Here is a 20666-nt window from a genome sequence, read left to right as displayed (position 1 = left end):
ACTGAGTGGGTTCATGACTTGAGCACATACCTCACTTAGTGGGTTCATGACTTGAGCACATACCTAACTGAGTGGGTCCATGACTTGAGCACATACCTCACTGAGTGGGTTCATGACTTGAGCACATACCTCACTGAGTGGGTTCATGACTTGAGCACATACCTCACTGAGTGGGTTCATGGCTTGAGCACATACCTCACTGAGTGGGTTCATGACTTGAGCACATACCTCACTGAGTGGGTTCATGACTTGAGCACATACCTCACTGAGTAGATTCATGACTTGAGCACATACCTCACTGAGTGGGTTCATGACTTACTGACTAGTTGTTGTTTCTCTACTAGGAACATCTCGGTCAATGCCCCACCTGGCTTTGAATCAGGACTTGGACCTTGCCCTAGAAAGAATTTTCCAACTTCAAAAATCTCACAGCAACGACATCAAATCATTTCTTCGAACGTCCTCTCTCCCAGCCTCGGATGTATGTGGTGAGGACGGGAGGGGGAGCAGGGGGACGGCAAGCTTTGATGAGAGTGTTGATGGTGGGACTTCAGATGGAGATGCTATAGCCGAGGATAGCAGGATGGCAAGACAGGCAAAAATTTCTGGCGCTGAGGATTTATTTTCTACTGCTAATTCTTACAGTGTGTTAGGTAAGTACATCTGTTTAATGGGCTCTACCTGGAACCTTCGTATGAAGGCCATTTGTCTGTAGACACTTTGTCTGAAGGCCATTTGTTAAATCCTTTGTCTAAATACCTTTAGTCTGAAGACCATTTATGTTGAGGCCATTTGTCTGAAGACCCTATATCTGAATAGCCGTGGTCTGAATACCCAAGTATGCACATCCTTTGTCTGGAAGCCATTTAACTGAACAAGTTGCCCAATTTTTAAATATTTTTTAATATACTGAAACTTTTGAGATAAAATTGTCTAAATTTTCCAATTACAAACATAGAAATAAACAACAAACATTCACTGTAACTATAATAAAAAGACAATAAAATCAGCAATTTGTAAGTTTCAATAAAGGTTTTATTCACATTTGTGTGATCTTTTACATAAGTAATTTGCTTCTTTTAAAAAAAAATTCAATGATGGTTTTTCTAAACTTTAGTTAATGAATTAGCTTTAAAAAAAATAGGGCTAATAAAAGGATGTTTTGAAAATATAAAGCACCTGTTGTAATGTTGCCTTGACCCTACACCTGTTTCACATGCTGCAGAGAAATGTGCACTTGTTGTGTTCCACATTGGTCATTAACCTTTTTGATTAGGTTAGTTATTCAACAGTTATTCTGATTCTATAATTGAATTGCACTTTCAGTTTTATCTTATAGTATTTTAGTCTAATGCCAGTAGCTTTACCAACATGACAAAGACTGATCTAAACCATTTCCCCTAGAAATCAGAACATACTCTCAAACGTCACATCCTTTTGTACTTTGTTACCAGCTTTTAGTAATCCAAATCATTCCACAACACACATACTCTCATACCCATATAATAACTAAGGGTAATCTATCGTTTTGGGTACGTAAAATCGCCCGCGATTTGTAATGTGAAAAACAGGTGACTCCTTAAATTTTAATAATTATTTCACATTTTGAGGAGGATTTATGTTTTAAAAAATTCAAAAATGTTTCCTTGATTCATTTATGTACCTGTTTTTAAACAATTGAATTAAAACTTTTCCGTAATAAATGAAGACTAGCGATGTGTCCAACAGATGCAACCATGCTCATTTACTATAGCAGCCATCTTGTCTAAGTTTTATTTTTATAAGCTTTTAGCGCCAGATTCAGGGGGAAGCCACTCTATTTTACAAATGGCTGCTGTTTATATAGCAAATCTTGCTCTCAGACACTGCTGTTTAAAGTTAATTTCTGGCCTATATCGATATATTTAGCCATTGATTTTGGTTTATTATTCATTTATCTATAATATTTGACACAAAAGTATGACAATATACTTCTATTAAAGCCTTGACAATGAGGTAACGTTTTCGTACATAAATAGCCGCGGGCGATTTTACGTACCCAAAACGATAGATTACCTAACTAAGATAATGTTCACAACAAAGTTTAAACCTGTTTGCCAGTGAGACTTTTCCTGATATTTAAATAGATACCAGTTAACTAGATATAACTATGATTGTAATCTAATACTTAGTATTTGTTACACATCAACAGCGACACAATTAACGAGTTACACCAATTTGAAAATTCATAAAAATTACTGTCAAAACATTGTTTCATCTAGTTAAAATTATAAAGTACTGGTGTGACACTAAATAAAAAATTCTATATTAATGTGATGAGGGTTAGTTGGCTAACATCCTAATTTACTGTATTGGGTGACAAACGACCAACTGACGATTATGTTACAGTCAATAAAAAGTCATACAATTGTCTTTAAAATTTTACTAAAAAAGTTAACTTGATGATTTATTTGTTTGTGTGGACCTGTAAAATCATGTATGACTTTTTTCTGGGGGTGAGGGGGGGGGGGGCGACAATAGTAAAAGTAAATAAGTTCTATATAAATTCCATTTCGTTCTGTGGTAGACTTTTTTCGGGGGGGGGGGGGGGGGAGGAGTGCTAAGAGATGCCTGGAAGAAACTCTGGACAGCATTAAACTCATTTAACCACATTTAGCTCGTTTGGCTAGCATCAAACTTGTTTGGCCTGCATTAAACTCATTTGGCCAACTTTAAACACGTTAGGCTAACCTCACAGTTGTTTGGCCTATCTTAAACACGTTTCGCCAACCTTAAACACGTTTGGCAAACCTTACAAACGTTTGGCCAACATAAAATACGTTTGGGCAACATTAAACTTGTTTGGCCAACATAAAACACGATTGTCCAACCTTAAACACGTTTGGCCAGAATTAAACACGTTGGTCAACCTTAAACACGTTTGGCCAACATTAAAAAAAAACGTTTGGTCAACCTTAAAGACCTTTGACCAATCTTAAAGACATTTCGCCAACATTAAACTCATTTGGCCAACCTTAAACACGTTTGGCCAAACTTCAACTTGTTTGGCCAAACGTAAACACGTTTGGCCAACCTTAAACTTGTTTGGCCAACCTTAAACTTATTTGGCCAACCTTATTAAACACGTTTGGCTAACCTTAAACACGTTTGGCAAACCTTAAACTCGTTTGGCCAACCTTAAACACGTTTGGCCAGAATTAAACACGTTTGGCCAACCTAAAACACATTTGGCCAACATTAAATACGTTTGGCCAACCTTTAAGACATTTCGCCAACATTAAACTCATTTGGCTAACCATAAACACGTTTGGCAAACCTTAAACTTGTTTGGTCAACCTTAAACACGTTTCGCCAACCTTAAACACGTTTGGCAAACCTTACAAACGTTTGGCCAACATAAAACACGTTTGGCCAACCTAAAACACGTTTGGCAAACCTTAAACTTGTTTGGCCAACCTTAAACACGTTTCGCAAACCTTAAACACGTTTGGCAAACCTTACAAACGTTTGGCCAACATAAAACACGTTTGGCCAACCTTAAACTTGTTTGGCCAGCCTTAAACACATTTGGCCAGAAATAAACACGATGGGCCAGAATTAAACATGTTTGTTCAACCTTAAACACGATTGGCCAACCTTAAACACGTTTGGCCAGAACTAAACACGTTTGTCAACCTTAAACACGTTTGGCTAACATTAAAAACGTTTGGTCAACCTTAAAGACATTTGGCCAACCTTAAAGACATTTCGCCAACATTAAACTCATTTGGCCAACCTTAAACACGTTTGGCCAAACTTCAACTTGTTTGGCCAAACGTGAACACGTTTGGCCAACCTTAAACTTGTTTGGCCAAACTTATTAAACACGTTTGGCCAACCTTAAACACTTTTGGCCAACGTTAAACATGTTTGGCCAACCTTAAAAACTTTATGCCAACCTTAAACACGTTTGGCCAAAATTAAACACGTTTGGCCAACCTTAAACACGTTAGGTCAACCTTACACTTGTTTGGCCTACCTTAAACACGTTTGGCCAATCTTAAAGACATTTGGCCAACCTTAAAGACATTTCGCCAACATTAAATTCGTTTGGCCAACATTAAACACGTTAGTTCAACCTTAAACATGTTTGGCCAACCTAAAACACGTTTGGCCAACCTAAAACACGTTTGGCCAACCTTAAACACGTTTGGTCAACATTAAACACGTTTGGACAGCCTTAAATTCGTTTGGCCTACATTAAACAAGTTTGGACAACAGTAAACTCTTATGATCCAGATATTATTCGTTTGGGCAGCTTTAAGCTCGTTTAGCCAATCTTAACCATGTTGAGCAAACCCTAAATACGTTTAACCAACCATAAACATGTTTGACCATCAGTAAACTCTTTTGGACCGCATATAATTCGTTTGGGTCAGCCTTAAACGTTTGGCCAACCTTTAGAAAATTTGGCAAGCATTAAACTGTTTTGGTCAATCTTTAGCTCGTTTGGGCAGTCTTTTACACGTTTGGACAACATTAAACTCTTTTGGCCAACCTTTAGATCAGTTGGCAAGCATTAAACACGTTTGGTCAGCTGTTAGCTCGTTTGGCCAATATCGAACTCGTTTGGCCAATATCGAACTCGTTTGGCCAACTTTAAACACGTTTGGCCAACCTTAAACTCGTTTGGCCAACATTAAAAAAGTTTTGCGAGTCTTAAATTCATTTGGCCTACAATAAACAAGTTTGGCCAATAGTAAACTATTTTGGCCTACATATAATTCGTTTGGGTCAGCAGTCTTAAACTATTTTGGCCGACGTTTAGATCATTTGGCCAGCATCGAAATCATTAGGCCAACATCAAACTCTTTTGGCCAACATCGAAATCGTTTGGCATCAATGTCATTTTACCTGCATTAAGCTCATTTGGCCAGCATTAAGCTTATTTGGCCAGCCTTAAACTATTTTGGCCAACCTTCAAACTCGTTTGGGCAGCATCAAGTTAGCTAAAAATAAATTTCGACTATATTATAAAACTTATCTAAAATTTGGTTCTGTTTTTAGTAAGGGAACGTTAGGTTTGTGTATCTTGTACCCAGCATCAAGTGGAGGCCCTGGCACTTGAACAATCACGTGATGCTGGTTCCTGACACTTTGTTTTGGCTGGGTGTAGAAACCATTACCGCGGAACATTCGGGAATGCTTCGGTGATTATGGCTGGTGGGAACACATTTTTATGCGTTGATCTACACATAACATTTGTATACATTCATCTGCACATAAAGGATTTGTAGGTTTGGTTCCACCTGAAGGATTAACGTTCCGCCTCAAGGATTAAGGTTCCACCCGAAGTTTTATCAGCGTGGAATATTGTCGAGAGATGAACACGACATTTTGTGGACATCTCCCCTGTCATGTCACTTGTGTGTGTATGTCACAGCGGTTCTATTTTAACTTAACCAAACGCCATTTGTTCTAAATTGTCACGTGATCTCAAACCCAATTATTTGGTAGGATATTTAGACAAGTAGGCGGTGTAACATGAATTTATATCCCAAAAACTCGAGTTGCATGTTTTCATTGTTTTATGGTGGGCTTTTTTTTTGTAGGAGACCTTCGTTTATTATTTGCAATGATTTCTCCGTTGGATAGTGGGTGGACACTTGTTTTAAGACCATAAGACAATATATTAAACTCAAGACCATAAGACAATATATTAAACTCAACATTACGGTTGTATATGTCAACAAGAACGTGTCAAATGGCATTTACAATTGTGATAAATGCGTGTGAAATGGCATGTACACATTGTGACAGTGTGATAAATGCGTGTCAAATGGCATGTACACATTGCGACAGTGTGATAAATGCGTGTCAAATGGCATGTACACATTGTGGCAGTGATAAATGCGTGTCAAATGGCATGTACACATGACAGTGTGATAAATACATGTCAAATGGCATCTACACATTGTGACAGTGATAAATGCGTGTCAAATGGCAAGTACACAATGTGACAGTGTGATAAACATGTGTCAAATGACATGTACACATTACACCAGTGTAATAAATACTGTGATAAATACGTGTCAAATGGCATGTACACATTACACCAGTGTAATAAATACTGTGATAAACATGTGTTAAATGGCATGTACACAGTACGCCAGTGTGATAAATACGGTGATAAATACGTGTGAAAGCTGAAGCTGTCAGATCAGCAAGCACCAGGGCATAAGACCTCGTATTAAACATGGCAACTTGGTCAATAATAAAACTGACGAGTGTTGACGCGAGCGCTGCTCCCCCCTTCCCTTTATTCCACCTCACGGGTGAGCCGTGTCAGGCCGGGGAGCCTCTTGTTATAATGAGGTGTCACAAGACAATCAATGGCGGGTCCAAACTCACGTCACAAGACAATCAATGACGGGTCCAAACTCACGTCACAAGACAATCAATGACGGGTCCAAACTCACGTCACAAGACAATCAATGGCGGGTCCAAACTCACGTCACAAGACAATCAATGGCGGGTCCAAACTCACGTCACAAGACAATCAATGGCGGGTCCAAACTTACGTCATAAGACAATCAATGGCGGGTCCAAATATTTAATCCACACCAATACACAAAAGATTAAAACAACAAAGCGGAGACATGTGTCTATTAAAACACACGTGGCATCCAACTATAGCAGTACAGATCTGTTTGATATCTTGGTGATAGATTTACGACTTATTAAAACTACTGAAATCAGTACACTCACTTGAGCAGCACTCAATAAACTCAGTATTGATCTACTGGTGCTCGTATACCTAGCCAAACTTTAAAATTTATAACAGCATTTTCATCCACTATAAATAGATAAGACTTTTTGGACCCACGATATTAAGCTCAGTCTTGTCGACAATGGAGGTAGAATGGGGGTCGCTTTTTTAAACTGAAAGTGGCGGTTACAAAATAATTTGAAGAGTTCCATTACCGATGCCAGACAAAACAGCGGGTGTCACCCGACCTATTGACGCCACTGTGACTGTCTGTAGTGTGTATGCTGTTAGTGTTTCCTCGTGACTCGTGTTTTATTCTAGACAATGCATTTCCAAAATAGTGACCTGAGTTTTTCTGGAATATTTAGACATATCTATTATCACAAAGCCAGTATTACGAACTTCGTTTTTCCGTATAATGTTTTCTATCGTACTTTCCTGATGTTGACTTTGACGGTGACATATCGTTAACATTGTCCGTCAAATTATCACTCAACGACAGGGCTACATACCAGAGGCGTAGCGACACCTCCCTGCGCCCGGGGACAAACTTTTAATTTTTTTAATTTGGCGCCCCCACATATATATATATATATATATATATATATATATATATATATATATATATATATATATATATATATATATATATATATATATATATATAAAATTTAAAATAGCTAACATGAGCTTATTTTTGCGCCCCTAGGGTCGGCGCCCGGGGACATATTTACCCCCCCCCCCCCCCCATTCGCTACGCCTTTGCTACATACTGTTATCACTGTTTTAAGCTACACACAATTTGGAGTTAAACACGTCTAAGTTAGACCGGAGATATATTTAAGCTAATCTAAGTTAGACCGGAGGTATATTTAAGCTAATCGGCATACTAAGATCATGTTGACGTTTAATGACTATTCCAAAGGTGGTCAACACATTATCTTTCACTTGTATTTTTTTTTCATGTATCGTAGTCTGAACAAAAATCGTGGATACAGTTTTCTACAGTCGTATTCAACCCTAATTTTACAGAAAACTTCAATTCTCTTTCATGTCGATCTAATTGTTTAGACTAAAGATTTCGCTTTTTATTTGGGTTAAATTTTTATTGACATAATTTCGCTTTGAACAATCAGCAAGCTATATCCAAAACGTCTATTTATTGATTGAATTAACTCATTTGTCTTTGATTGATCTTGTATTTCCCCTTTTTTGTTTTACTTCACCTTAATTTAATAAGGGTTGCTTCCCCTTCCGCGGCACTTCCAACCAGTCTTAAAATAGCCAGTCTGTAGTATGAGCGCCTCCCCCCTCATCCACATCACATTATATAGAAGAGAGCATGAACTGGTCCTCTTATCAACCAGCTCAGATAAGGCGGCACTTGTGCCCCCACTGGCTTCATGTCAATTCATTCTTCAATATTCGCCACAACTTGTTTAGCTCCTTCAGTCTTTTTCTCGCTTAACTCCCTAGTCTTAAGCTGATATAGCTCTCTGTGCCTACAGCTTTTTTTATATTTCTCATTGCAGCCTGTAGCTGTTCTAGCTTTCTCATTGCTGCCCTCATGCTATTTTAGCTTCCTCATTGCTGCATGTAGCTATTTTAGCTTCCTCAATACTACCTACAGCTATTTTAGCTTCCTCATTGCTGCATGTAGCTATTTTAGCTTCCTCAATACTACCTACAGCTATTTTAGCTCCCTCATTGCTGCATGTAGCTATTTTAGCTTCCTCATTGCTGCCTACAGCTGTTCTAGCTTCCTTATTGCTGCCTACAGCTGTTCTAGCTTGCTCATTGACTACAGCTAGTAATACTGTCTCTTTGCGTACAGCTGCTCAACACAACTGTGTCAGTATCTTCATGTTTCAGTATCACACTCATGTATCTGGCTGTTTCAGTACCTCACTCATGGCTACATCCAGAATATTATTTAAGTATAAATAAGCTGTTTATGGCCTTATACAACAGCTATGAAGTAACATCAATGTTCACAGGCGACCACACACTACAGTACTGTACGCTGTGTTGTGTTGACCACACACTACAGTACTGTACGCTGTGTTGTGTAGACCACACACTATAGTACTGTATGCTGTTCTGTGTTGAACTGACCACACACTACAGTACTGTACGCTGTGCTGTGTTGAGCACACACTAGAGTACTGTACGCTGTGCTGTGTTGAACTGACCACATTCTACAGTACTGTACGCTGTGCTGTGTTAAACTGACCACACACTACAGTACTGTACGCTGTGCTGTGTTGACCACACACTACAGTACTGTACGCTGTGCTGTGTTGAGCACACACTACAGTACTGTACGCTGTGCTGTGTTGAACTGACCACACTCTACAGTACTGTACGCTGTGCTGTGTTGAACTGACCACACACTACAGTACTGTACGCTGTGCTGTGTTGAGCACACACTACAGTACTGTATGCTGTGCTGTGTTGAGCACACACTAGAGTACTGTACGCTGTGCTGTGTTGACCACACACTACAGTACTGTACGCTGTGCTGTGTTGAACTGACCACACACTACAGTACTGTACGCTGTGCTGTGTTGAGCACACACTAGAGTACTGTACGCTGTGCTGTGTTGACCACACACTACAGTACTGTACGCTGTGCTGTGTTGAACTGACCACACACTACAGTACTGTATGCTGTGCTGTGTTGACCACACACTAGAGTACTGTACGCTGTGCTGTGTTGACCACACACTAGAGTACTGTACGCTGTGCTGTGTTGACCACACACTAGAGTACTGTACGCTGTGCTGTGTTTACCACACACTAGAGTACTGTACGCTGTGCTGTGTTGACCACACACTAGAGTACTGTACGCTGTGCTGTGTTGACCACACACTAGAGTACTGTACGCTGTGCTGTGTTGACCACACACTACAGTACTGTACGCTGTGCTGTGTTGAACTGACATAAGGTTAAGTCATGCCCCCCTCCCCGCCCTTATCTTCCCTAACACAAAAACCCACTGTAGGCACCTTTCACCTTTTCCGAATTTCACCCCCCCCCCCCCCCCCCACCCTTAACCCCGTCTCTTATCTCTGGCACCAATCGGCAGCTAACCACCTGTCTTCCCCCTCCTCCCAGAACGGATCTCTTCATTCATAGCATCCTGTCCTGTGTTCTGGCTCTCTGTATCACACGATACATGTTTTCGTCTTAACCCGTAGAGTACACCCCAGCCCGTCTCAAGTTTTCGTCCGTATTCACACAGGATGTAGTGTACTGCTGGTAAATTCACATGTGTAACTTTAATTGTGGATGGTAGCGTGCTTTGATGGTAGATGTGTTCCATCCGAGGCCTTGTTTGTTTTGGCACATCTTAACTTCGTAGATGTATTTTTTTAGAACTTAACCTTCTACTTTCTCATCTTAGCTGTGTGCTACCCATGTTAGATTTATACTTGCCCATCTTAGCTGTGTGCTATCTATGTTAGATTTATACTTGCCCATCTTAGCTGTGTGCTACCCATGTTAGATTTATACTTGCCCATCTTAGCTGTGTGCTACCCATGTTAGATTTATACTTGCCCATCTTAGCTGTGTGCTATGTTAGATTTATACTTGCCCATCTTAGCTGTGTGCTACCCATGTTAGATTTATACTTGCCCATCTTAGCTGTGTGCTATCTATGTTAGATTTATACTTGCCCATCTTAGCTGTGTGCTATGTTAGATTTATACTTGCCCATCTTAGCTGTGTGCTATGTTAGATTTATACTTGCCCATCTTAGCTGTGTGCTATGTTAGATTTATACTTGCCCATCTTAGCTGTGTGCTATGTTAGATTTATACTTGCCCATCTTAGCTGTGTGCTACCCATGTTAGATTTATACTTGCCCATCTTAGCTGTGTGCTATGTTAGATTTATACTTGCCCATCTTAGCTGTGTGCTATCTATGTTAGATTTATACTTGCCCATCTTAGCTGTGTGCTACCCATGTTAGATTTATACTTGCCCATCTTAGCTGTGTGCTACCCATGTTAGATTTATACTTGCCCATCTTAGCTGTGTGCTATGTTAGATTTATACTTGCCCATCTTAGCTGTGTGCTACCCATGTTAGATTTATACTTGCCCATCTTAGCTGTGTGCTATCTATGTTAGATTTATACTTGCCCATCTTAGCTGTGTGCTATGTTAGATTTATACTTGCCCATCTTAGCTGTGTGCTATGTTAGATTTATACTTGCCCATCTTAGCTGTGTGCTATGTTAGATTTATACTTGCCCATCTTAGCTGTGTGCTATGTTAGATTTATACTTGCCCATCTTAGCTGTGTGCTACCCATGTTAGATTTATACTTGCCCATCTTAGCTGTGTGCTATGTTAGATTTATACTTGCCCATCTTAGCTGTGTGCTACCCATGTTAGATTTATACTTGCCCATCTTAGCTGTGTGCTATCCACACTATAGAACTTTACCTGTCTAAAGATGCTCTATACATCGTAGTCTGATGTCTTAAGATGGTCTTATAACAAAGTGCCTGCTGATGTTCTACAGAACTTTTTACATTAATATGTTCTATATAACTTAGCCTGGTGCCTAAAGAAGTTCTATATAACTTAGCCTGGTGCCTAAAGATGTTCTATATAACTTAGCCTGTTGCCTAAAGATGTTCTATATAACTTAGCCTGGTGCCTAAAGATGTTCTATATAACTTAGCCTGTTGCCTAAAGATGTTCTATATAACTTAGCCTGGTGCCTAAAGATGTTCTATATAACTTAGCCTGGTGCTAGTTATGGCACAAGTCTATTTGATCTTCTATGTCTCTAGCGACTTGCAGTCTACACATGGCCATGCCAGTGATATCTATAAATATAAATATATATATATATATATATATATATATATATATATATATATATATATATATATATATGTACTTATAAATAGTTATATTTATAAATAGTACTAACTAGTTCTTTACAACTTTTTTGAAAACTTACTTTACTATGGACTTGTCGTTGTCTGATCTATCTTTGTTGTGCCATTGTCTGCCTGCAATGTCCATCTCCTTAGTCACATACCACTAACTTGTACTTATATGTAGGCCGTATAAATATAATAGGGCGTACATATGACCTATATAATGGCCCACGTATATATGACCTACATATGAATGACATTATATATATATATATATATATATATATATATATATATATATATATATATATATATATATACATACACACGTTACTTGACTGCCAACCTCCCTAAGGCGTAGTTTTCCTTGCATGTCTTCACAGAATACAGTCTCGCTGGAGTCCGGGATTTAGCTGAGGAGTTGTTCCAGCTCCAAGATTACCAGCTGTATAAATCATTTTTAACCAAGGTAAGTCTCCCCTCTACATTCGTGTGTACGTCCAATCGGACAGAAAGCTATGACATCACAGATTTCATTGGCGCACGGTGTGCAAGTTTTAGTGTAGCCGCATGCAGCACTGACGCCTAAGTCAAGAATGTGCGGCTTTGGTTTCACTTGTATTTAATGTCACTCACATCGGCCATAAACCGAATAAATAATACTTTTTTTAAAGCGAAAGTTGGAAGTTTTGTGAAATGGTGGAGGGGTTGTTTACTATAGAGAAGGCGTACGTCAGATGTATTATAATGTATAAGGATGCAATGTGAAATGAAATCTAAAAATAAAACATTAATAGTATCCTTGGGGTCACAGGGCAAGCGGTCGTATGTAGATTAAGTCACAAAGTTTAGTTATATTCTTCCGATACTTACCCTCCCCGGCACGCCTAATTCTTTTGTATCATTGCATTCTCCTCCTTTGTAGCTTTTTTTAATTGTGGTCAGTCTGATAATTTAATTAATCGGATAATGTGACCTGTGGGAGAATGTGACATGTAACCTGTCGGGATCGGGATTAATTGACCAGTCTGATTAGTTGACCAGTGTGTTTAGTTGACCTGTAAGATGAATAGACCATTGAGATTAGTTGACCTATAAAATGATTTGATCAGTGTGATAAGTTGACCAGTTAATTAGTTGACCTTCAATATGAATTGACCAGTGTGATTAGTTGACCTGTGTGATTAGTTGACCTGTAAGATGAATTGACCAGTATATTTAGTTGACCATTGAGAAATTGACTGTTATTGTGATACCTAACCTCAGTTAGACCGCAGGGGTCAGTGTGATTGTTCACAGTAGACCGCATGGGTCAGTGTGACACGTGTCCTCAGTAGACCGCAGGGGTCAGTGTGATACGTGTCTTCAGTAGACCGCATAGTTCAGTGTGCCCTAGGGGTCATTGTGATACTTCCTTAGACCACTGTGATCTATATGCCCAGGGGTCAGTGTGCCCTAGGGGTCATTGTGATACTTCCTTAGACCACTGTGATCTCTATGCCCAGGGGTCAGTCAGTGTGATACGTGTCCCAATCACCTAAACCGCGCGGAATGGTGTTATCTTGAATGATTATCTCTGTCGTGTACCGACCAAACCTTAACATCACGTCATCAGACAGACGTTGACAAGTGATTGTCTTCCAATTAAGACCAGCTGTAAGATGGACATGTAGAGATCTAGTTTCTCTTGATTTGAGCGAGGGCGACCATGCGCCGGTTCTATGTGAGTAATGAGTCAGTTGTCCTCGTGTCGTTTGATGAGTCACCGGGTTAGGTCTAATTTTATATTCATTCGTCACCGCGACGTACGCCTTGTAACGCTGCACGCCTTCCTGTTTAGCCCTTGTAAAAACACCAGTCACTTTGTTACGGTGTGGGCTGTTAAGTACTTGATGTTAAGAGACGGGTTCACTGTCTGCTATGTAGACAGATATATAAATACCACACGTACAAGGAGAGCTTTATGTTACATGCCTATTTGTAGACTATTATTCATGTGCTATTTTGGCATTCGTTTGTTTTCTGTGTTGATTTAGTGTACCCTTATAAACCATTCCACAGTTGTTTTTTTATAAATCGTGTATCAAATATAAGTGATACCTCGCCGCTAGTCTGTGTGTTTATTTTTGGTATGTCTGTAATAGGTTGTGCTGGTTTAATTATATCTATTTACATCACTGATGAAATGCTGATTACATCCCCACTAGTACATGTTGGATATAGCATATTTATACCAATACATGCTATACATATTTACACTACCAATACATGTTAGTTATATTTCCCCACCTATACATTTTAAATATATATATTTACACCGCCAACACATGTAAGATTTATGTACTCCATCAATGGGTGAAAGATAATATATGCATACAATCATATGTTAGATGTATGCACACTACTAAAGGGTTCAAACAAACACCCAGCTTTACCCCACCAGCTTTACCCCACCAGCTTTACCCAACCCACCAGCTGTCACAGCTGTAGCTCCCATCTTTACCCAACCCACCAGCTGTAGCACCCAGCTTCACCCAACCCACCAGCTGTAGCACCCAGCTTTACCCAACACACCAGCTGTGGCACCCAGCTTCACCCAACCCACCAGCTGTAGCAACCAACTTTACCCAACCCACCAGCTGTAGCACCCAGTTTTACCCAACCCACCAGCTGTAGCACCCAGCTTCACCCAACCCATCAGCTGTAGCACCCAGCTGTACCCAACCCACCAGCTGTAGCACCCAGCTTTACCCAACCCACCAGCTGTAGCACCCAGCTTTACCCAACACCAGCTGTATCACCCAGCTTCACCCAACCCACCAGCTGTATCACCCAGCTTCACCCAACCCACCAGCTGTACTAGCTGTAGCACCCAGCCCTACCCAACCCACCAGCTGTACCAGCTGTATCACCCAGCTTCACCCAACCCACCAGCTGTTCAACCAGCCCTAACCAACCCACCAGCTGTAGCACCCAGCTTTACCCAACTTACCAGCTGTAGCACCCAGCTTTACCCAACCCACCAGCTGTAGCACCCAGCTTTACCCAACCCACCAGCTGTAGCACCCAGCTTCACCCAACCCACCAGCTGTAGCACCCAGCTTTACCCAACACCAGCTGTAGCACCCAGCTTCACCCAACCCACCAGCTGTATCACCCAGCTTCACCCAACCCACCAGCTATACTAGCTGTAGCACCCAGCCCTACCCAACCCACCAGCTGTACCAGCTGTATCACCCAGCTTCACCCAACCCACCAGCTGTTCAACCAGCCCTACCCAACCCACCAGCTGTTCAACCAGCCCTACCCAACCCACCAGCTGTAGCACCCAGCTTCACCCAACCCACCAGCTGCAGCACCCAGCCCTACCCAACCCACCAGCTGTACCAGCTGTAGCACCCAGCTTTACCCAACCCACCAGCTGTAGCACCCAGCTTCACCCAACCCACCAGCTGTAGCACCCAGCTTTACCCAACCCACCAGCTGTACTAGCTATATCACCCAGCTTCGCCCAACCCACCAGCTATATCACCCAGCTTTACCCTACCCACCATCTATACCAAAAGACATCTGTTTGCAGGACCTGAGGAAGTGGAACCTGTCCAGACACAGCTCCTCCTGTCCATCCCTCAATGACCCAGTGCAGTGTGTAAGGCTGTCTCCTCTCACTGAGGGAGGTCAGTATTTTAGTTCATCAGTTGATGTGTTCTATTTTAGTTCATCATCTGATGTGTTCTATTTTAGTTCATCATCTGATGTGTTCTATTTTAGTTCATCAGGTGATGTGTTCTATTTTAGTTCCTCATCTGATGTGTTCTATTTTAGTTCATCAGTTGATGTGTTCTATTTTAGTTCATCATCTGATGTGTTCTATATCTGATGTGTTCTATTTTAGTTCATCAGGTGATGTGTTCTATTTTAGTTCCTCATCTGATGTGGCTAGTTCATCAGATGTGTTCTATTTTAGTTCATCAGTTGATTTGTTCTATTTTAGTTCATCATCTGATGTGTTCTATTTTAGTTCATCATCTGATGTATTCTATTTTAGTTCATCATCTGATGTGTTCTATTTTAGTTCATCATCTGATGTGCTCTATTTTAGTTCATCATCTGATGTGTTCTATTTTAGTTCATCATCTGATGTGTTCTATTTTAGTTCATCATCTGATGTGTTCTATTTTAGTTCATCATCTGATGTGTTCTATTTTAGTTCATCATCTGATGTGTTCTATTTTAGTTCATCAGGTGATGTGTTCTATTTTAGTTCATCATCTGATGTGTTCTATTTTAGTTCATCAGGTGATGTGTTCTATTTTAGTTCATCAGTTGATGTGTTCTATTTTAGTTCATCATCTGATGTGTTCTATTTTAGTTCATCAGGCAATGTGTTCTATTTTAGTTCATCAGGCAATGTGTTCTATTTTAGTTCATCAGGTGATGTGTTCTATTTTAGTTCATCATCTGATGTGTTCTATTTTAGTTCATCATCTTTCAACTATTAGATTCACATTCATTATATTCAACAATGAGATTAAAAATTAGTTGACTTGTAAAGTTTACAGTTTTTTCTCTGCATATTTTGCTTCTATTCGGTGTAGAATATTTGTTAAGAAATAATTGCATTACCAGCATGAGTTTAATCTTTGACTATCTTACAGTTTTTTACTTGCTACATAATTAGCTCTTATCTACAGTAGTAAATACATGGGCTTTTTTTTAAATTTATTATTTTTTTAATAGTAAATGTTATTTTCTCTTTACTAGGTAATTACATCAAGAACATTACTTTCTCAAACTAGACCATTAAATAGTGAATATTGTTTTCTCCAACTAGACCATTAAATAGTGAATATTATTTTCTCCATCTAGACCATTAAATAGTGAATTTTTTTTTCTCCATCTAGACCATTAAATAGTGAATTTTTTTTTCTCCATCTAGACCATTAAATAGTGAATTTTTTTTTCTCCATCTAGACCATTAAATAGTGAATATTGTTTTCTCCAACTAGACCATTACAAGTCAATGCATGACCTACAAAACGAGAAATCCGAATTTTCCTCAGCCTCAGCTCAGCCAGAAATCAAACCCAGCAGGTAAATGGATTGACAATTAAGTTAAATCTCTAGCCCTGTTATCAGACAGACAGGTAAATGTATTTACCAGAGGACAATGCCTCTTATCTCTAGCACACGTGATGAATCTGTGAACTTATTTTTAGCACCAAGCCATTGCATCATGAAGGCTCCATAGACCAAGGCATCCGCATCTGTGTCAATGGTATCACAGTGGATAGTTCTGAGGACTTCCCTGCTGTGACCGCCAGCCCTGTGAGGGCGACCCAGGACACAGGCAGCCCCACCCAAGCTAAGCTCAGCCACAGGAAGGATGGAAAGGAAGAAGTAGGTTGTGTTTGAACTCATGGCTGTACGGCAGATGAAGTAGAGTTTTCTTGTTTCTTTGACCCGGTGTATTAAAAAAATGATATGGTCAGCACGGTGTGCGGCTGACTTACCTTTACTGACTCCTGTCAGCTGTAGTACAGTTGTTAACTGGAGTCAGTGTTGTCACCTTTACTGACTCCTGTCAGCTGTAGTACAGTTAACTGCAGTCAGTGTTGTCACCTTTACTGACTCCTGTCAGCTGTAGTACAGCTAACTGGAGTCAGTGTTGTCACCTTTACTGACTCCTGTCAGCTGCAGTACAGTTAACTGCAGTCAGTGTTGTCACACAGAGTTGAGCATGTGAGTCCAGACATTTGGACTAGCACTCATGTTTATTTAAAAACTGATTCAAAATGCTGACAGAAGGTAATTTTTTTTTCAAATCACAATTTCAAATTTATATAAATTTTGTAAAGATTGAAAATCTTGTGTGTAATATTGTTTATTTTATCAAATAATGTGTGCATTAATTGTTAATTTATTAATCAAGTAATGCTATTGACTAAATATTTCCATATGCTCCTATCTACTTTAGGACACGATGCTGGTCAGCTCAGGGTGCTGGCTCTATAACCAGCCATCTGTAGGGTCAAACATTCCATTTGACCGTAAAGACCAGTTAACCAGGGTCAGGATGCTGGCCATGACAGGCAAAAGGTAACCAGCGTAGGACACTCACAACATTATCAGGTTCTATCTATTGGTCAGTGAACACAATAATGGATATCTCCCTTGAAATCAGGTTTTATTGGCCAGTGAACACAATAATGGTCATATTCCTTGATGAGCCAGTAACAGTTTTAACAAGTTGGGGCTAACAGAACTAAAGGCTATTTCTTATAAATTGAATTTTAAAAAGTAATTAATTGTTAGATTTTTTCAATTCGTTGGATGTGAGATTAAAAATGGGATATTAAAATCATTTCTGTTAATTATTATGTGGTGAATAAAAATTATCAATGACTTACTTTTTCCTTCACGAGAATTATATAAGTCAAACATGACAGTCTATGGGGCAAGCAAAGTAGAGTTCACTTGTTTCTGTTACATGGTGGAAAAATCATCAATTCTTTCTTGAATTGAAAGATATATTTCTTACTTATTTTGTGTTTAAGAAATGGTACTAAAGACGACTTGTTTCATGACTTGTAAACTATTTTTTTTATGACTTGTAAACTATTGTTTCATGACTTGTAAACTATTGTTTAAGGACTTGTAAACTATTTTTTTTATGACTTGTAAACTATTGTTTCATGACTTGTAAACTATTTTTTTTATGACTTGTAAACTATTGTTTTCTGACTTGTAAACTATTGTTTCATGACTTGTAAACTATTTTTTTATGACTTGTAAACTATTGTTTTATGACTTGTAAACTATTGTTTAATGACTTGTAAACTATTGTTTAAGGACTTGTAAACTATTGTTTTATGACTTGTAAACTATTGTTTTATGACTTGTAAACTATTGTTTTATGACTTGTAAACTATTGTTTCATGACTTGTAAACTATTGTTTCATGACTTGTAAACTATTGTTTCATGACTTGTAAACTATTGTTCTATGACTTGTAAACTATTGTTTCATGACTTGTAAACTATTGTTTCATGACTTGTAAACTATTGTTTCATGACTTGTAAACTATTGTTTTATGACTTGTAAACTATTGTTTCATGACTTGTAAACTATTGTTTTATGACTTGTAAACTATTGTTCTATGACTTGTAAACTATTGTTTTATGACTTGTAAACTATTGTTTTATGGCTTGTAAACTATTGTTTTATGACTTGTAAACTATTGTTTCATGACTTGTAAACTATTGTTTCATGACTTGTAAACTATTGTTTCATGACTTGTAAACTATTGTTTTATGACTTGTAAACTATTGTTTCATGACTTGTAAACTATTGTTTCATGACTTGTAAACTATTGTTTCATGACTTGTAAACTATTGTTTCATGACTTGTAAACTATTGTTCTATGACTTGTAAACTATTGTTTTATGACTTGTAAACTATTGTTTCATGACTTGTAAACTATTGTTTCATGACTTGTAAACTATTGTTTTATGACTTGTAAACTATTGTTTCATGACTTGTAAACTATTGTTTTATGACTTGTAAACTATTGTTTCATGACTTGTAAACTATTGTTTTATGACTTGTAAACTATTGTTCTATGACTTGTAAACTATTGTTTTATGACTTGTAAACTATTGTTTTATGGCTTGTAAACTATTGTTTTATGACTTGTAAACTATTGTTTCATGACTTGTAAACTATTGTTTCATGACTTGTAAACTATTGTTTCATGACTTGTAAACTATTGTTTTATGACTTGTAAACTATTGTTTCATGACTTGTAAACTATTGTTTCATGACTTGTAAACTATTGTTTCATGACTTGTAAACTATTGTTTCATGACTTGTAAACTATTGTTCTATGACTTGTAAACTATTGTTTTATGACTTGTAAACTATTGTTTCATGACTTGTAAACTATTGTTTCATGACTTGTAAACTATTGTTTTATGACTTGTAAACTATTGTTTCATGACTTGTAAACTATTGTTTCATGACTTGTAAACTATTGTTTCATGACTTGTAAACTATTGTTTCATGACTTGTAAACTATTGTTTTATGACTTGTAAACTATTGTTTCATGACTTGTAAACTATTGTTTTATGACTTGTAAACTATTGTTATGACTTGTAAACTTTTGTTTTATGACTTGTAAACTATTGTTTTATGACTTGTAAACTATTGTTTCATGACTTGTAAACTATTGTTTCATGACTTGTAAACTATTGTTTTATGACTTGTAAACTATTGTTTCATGACTTGTAAACTATTGTTTTATGACTTGTAAACTATTGTTATGACTTGTAAACTTTTGTTTTATGACTTGTAAACTATTGTTTTATGACTTGTAAACTATTGTTTTATGACTTGTAAATTGTTGTTTTATGACTTGTAAACTATTGTTTTATGACTTGTAAACTATTGTTTTATGACTTGTAAACTATTGTGTACAGTCTGAGCCTGACCAGCCTGGAGGGAGAACTGGAATCTGAAGAGGAAGACTTCATCATGTCAGCCAATGAGAGCCAAGCTATTCCCATAGCAAGACTAGACAGGGAGGACACAGGCAGTATATCACCTGCTGACTCTACAGGATCTAGTCCTACAGGTTTGTTCTATATTTGTTAGGACACAGGCAGTATATCACCTGCTGACTCTACAGGATCTAGTCCTACAGGTTTGTTCTATATTTGTTAGGACACAGGCAGTATATCACCTGCTGACTCTACAGGATCTAGTCCTACAGGTTTGTTCTATATTTGTTAGGACACAGGCAGTATATCACCTGCTGACTCTACAGGATCTAGTCCTACAGGTTTGTTCTATATTTGTTAGGACACAGGCAGTATATCACCTGCTGACTCTACAGGATCTAGTCCTACAGGTTTGTTCTATATTTGTTAGGACACAGGCAGTATATCACCTGCTGACTCTACAGGATCTAGTCCTACAGGTTTGTTCTATATTTGTTAGGACACAGGCAGTATATCACCT

General features: G+C 38.4%; 1 protein-coding gene across 10 annotated transcripts in view; it reads left to right on the top strand.

The window, feature by feature from the left end:
• Nucleotides 1-20666, top strand: part of LOC131955304 (rho guanine nucleotide exchange factor 28) — a 111183-nt gene that overhangs the window by 48306 nt on the left and 42211 nt on the right. For 9 of the 10 annotated variants that reach the window (XM_059319379.1, XM_059319376.1, XM_059319378.1 and 6 more), the window contains 7 exons: nucleotides 345-653; nucleotides 12032-12117; nucleotides 15229-15325; nucleotides 16658-16742; nucleotides 16868-17048; nucleotides 17626-17747; nucleotides 20126-20280. In XM_059319379.1, coding sequence (XP_059175362.1) covers nucleotides 345-653; nucleotides 12032-12117; nucleotides 15229-15325; nucleotides 16658-16742; nucleotides 16868-17048; nucleotides 17626-17747; nucleotides 20126-20280 — 1035 coding nt within the window. Of the gene's footprint in view, nucleotides 1-344; nucleotides 654-9885; nucleotides 10010-12031; nucleotides 12118-15228; nucleotides 15326-16657; nucleotides 16743-16867; nucleotides 17049-17625; nucleotides 17748-20125; nucleotides 20281-20666 lie in introns of those variants that run through there. The other variant, XM_059319384.1, reaches the window with a different exon arrangement.

This window comes from Physella acuta, unplaced genomic scaffold (genome assembly GCF_028476545.2).
Source record: "Physella acuta isolate Inbredline_101_S28 unplaced genomic scaffold, ASM2847654v3 ptg001063l, whole genome shotgun sequence".
Classification (NCBI taxonomy): domain Eukaryota; kingdom Metazoa; phylum Mollusca; class Gastropoda; family Physidae; genus Physella; species Physella acuta.
This window is presented reverse-complemented; position numbering and strand designations above follow the sequence as displayed.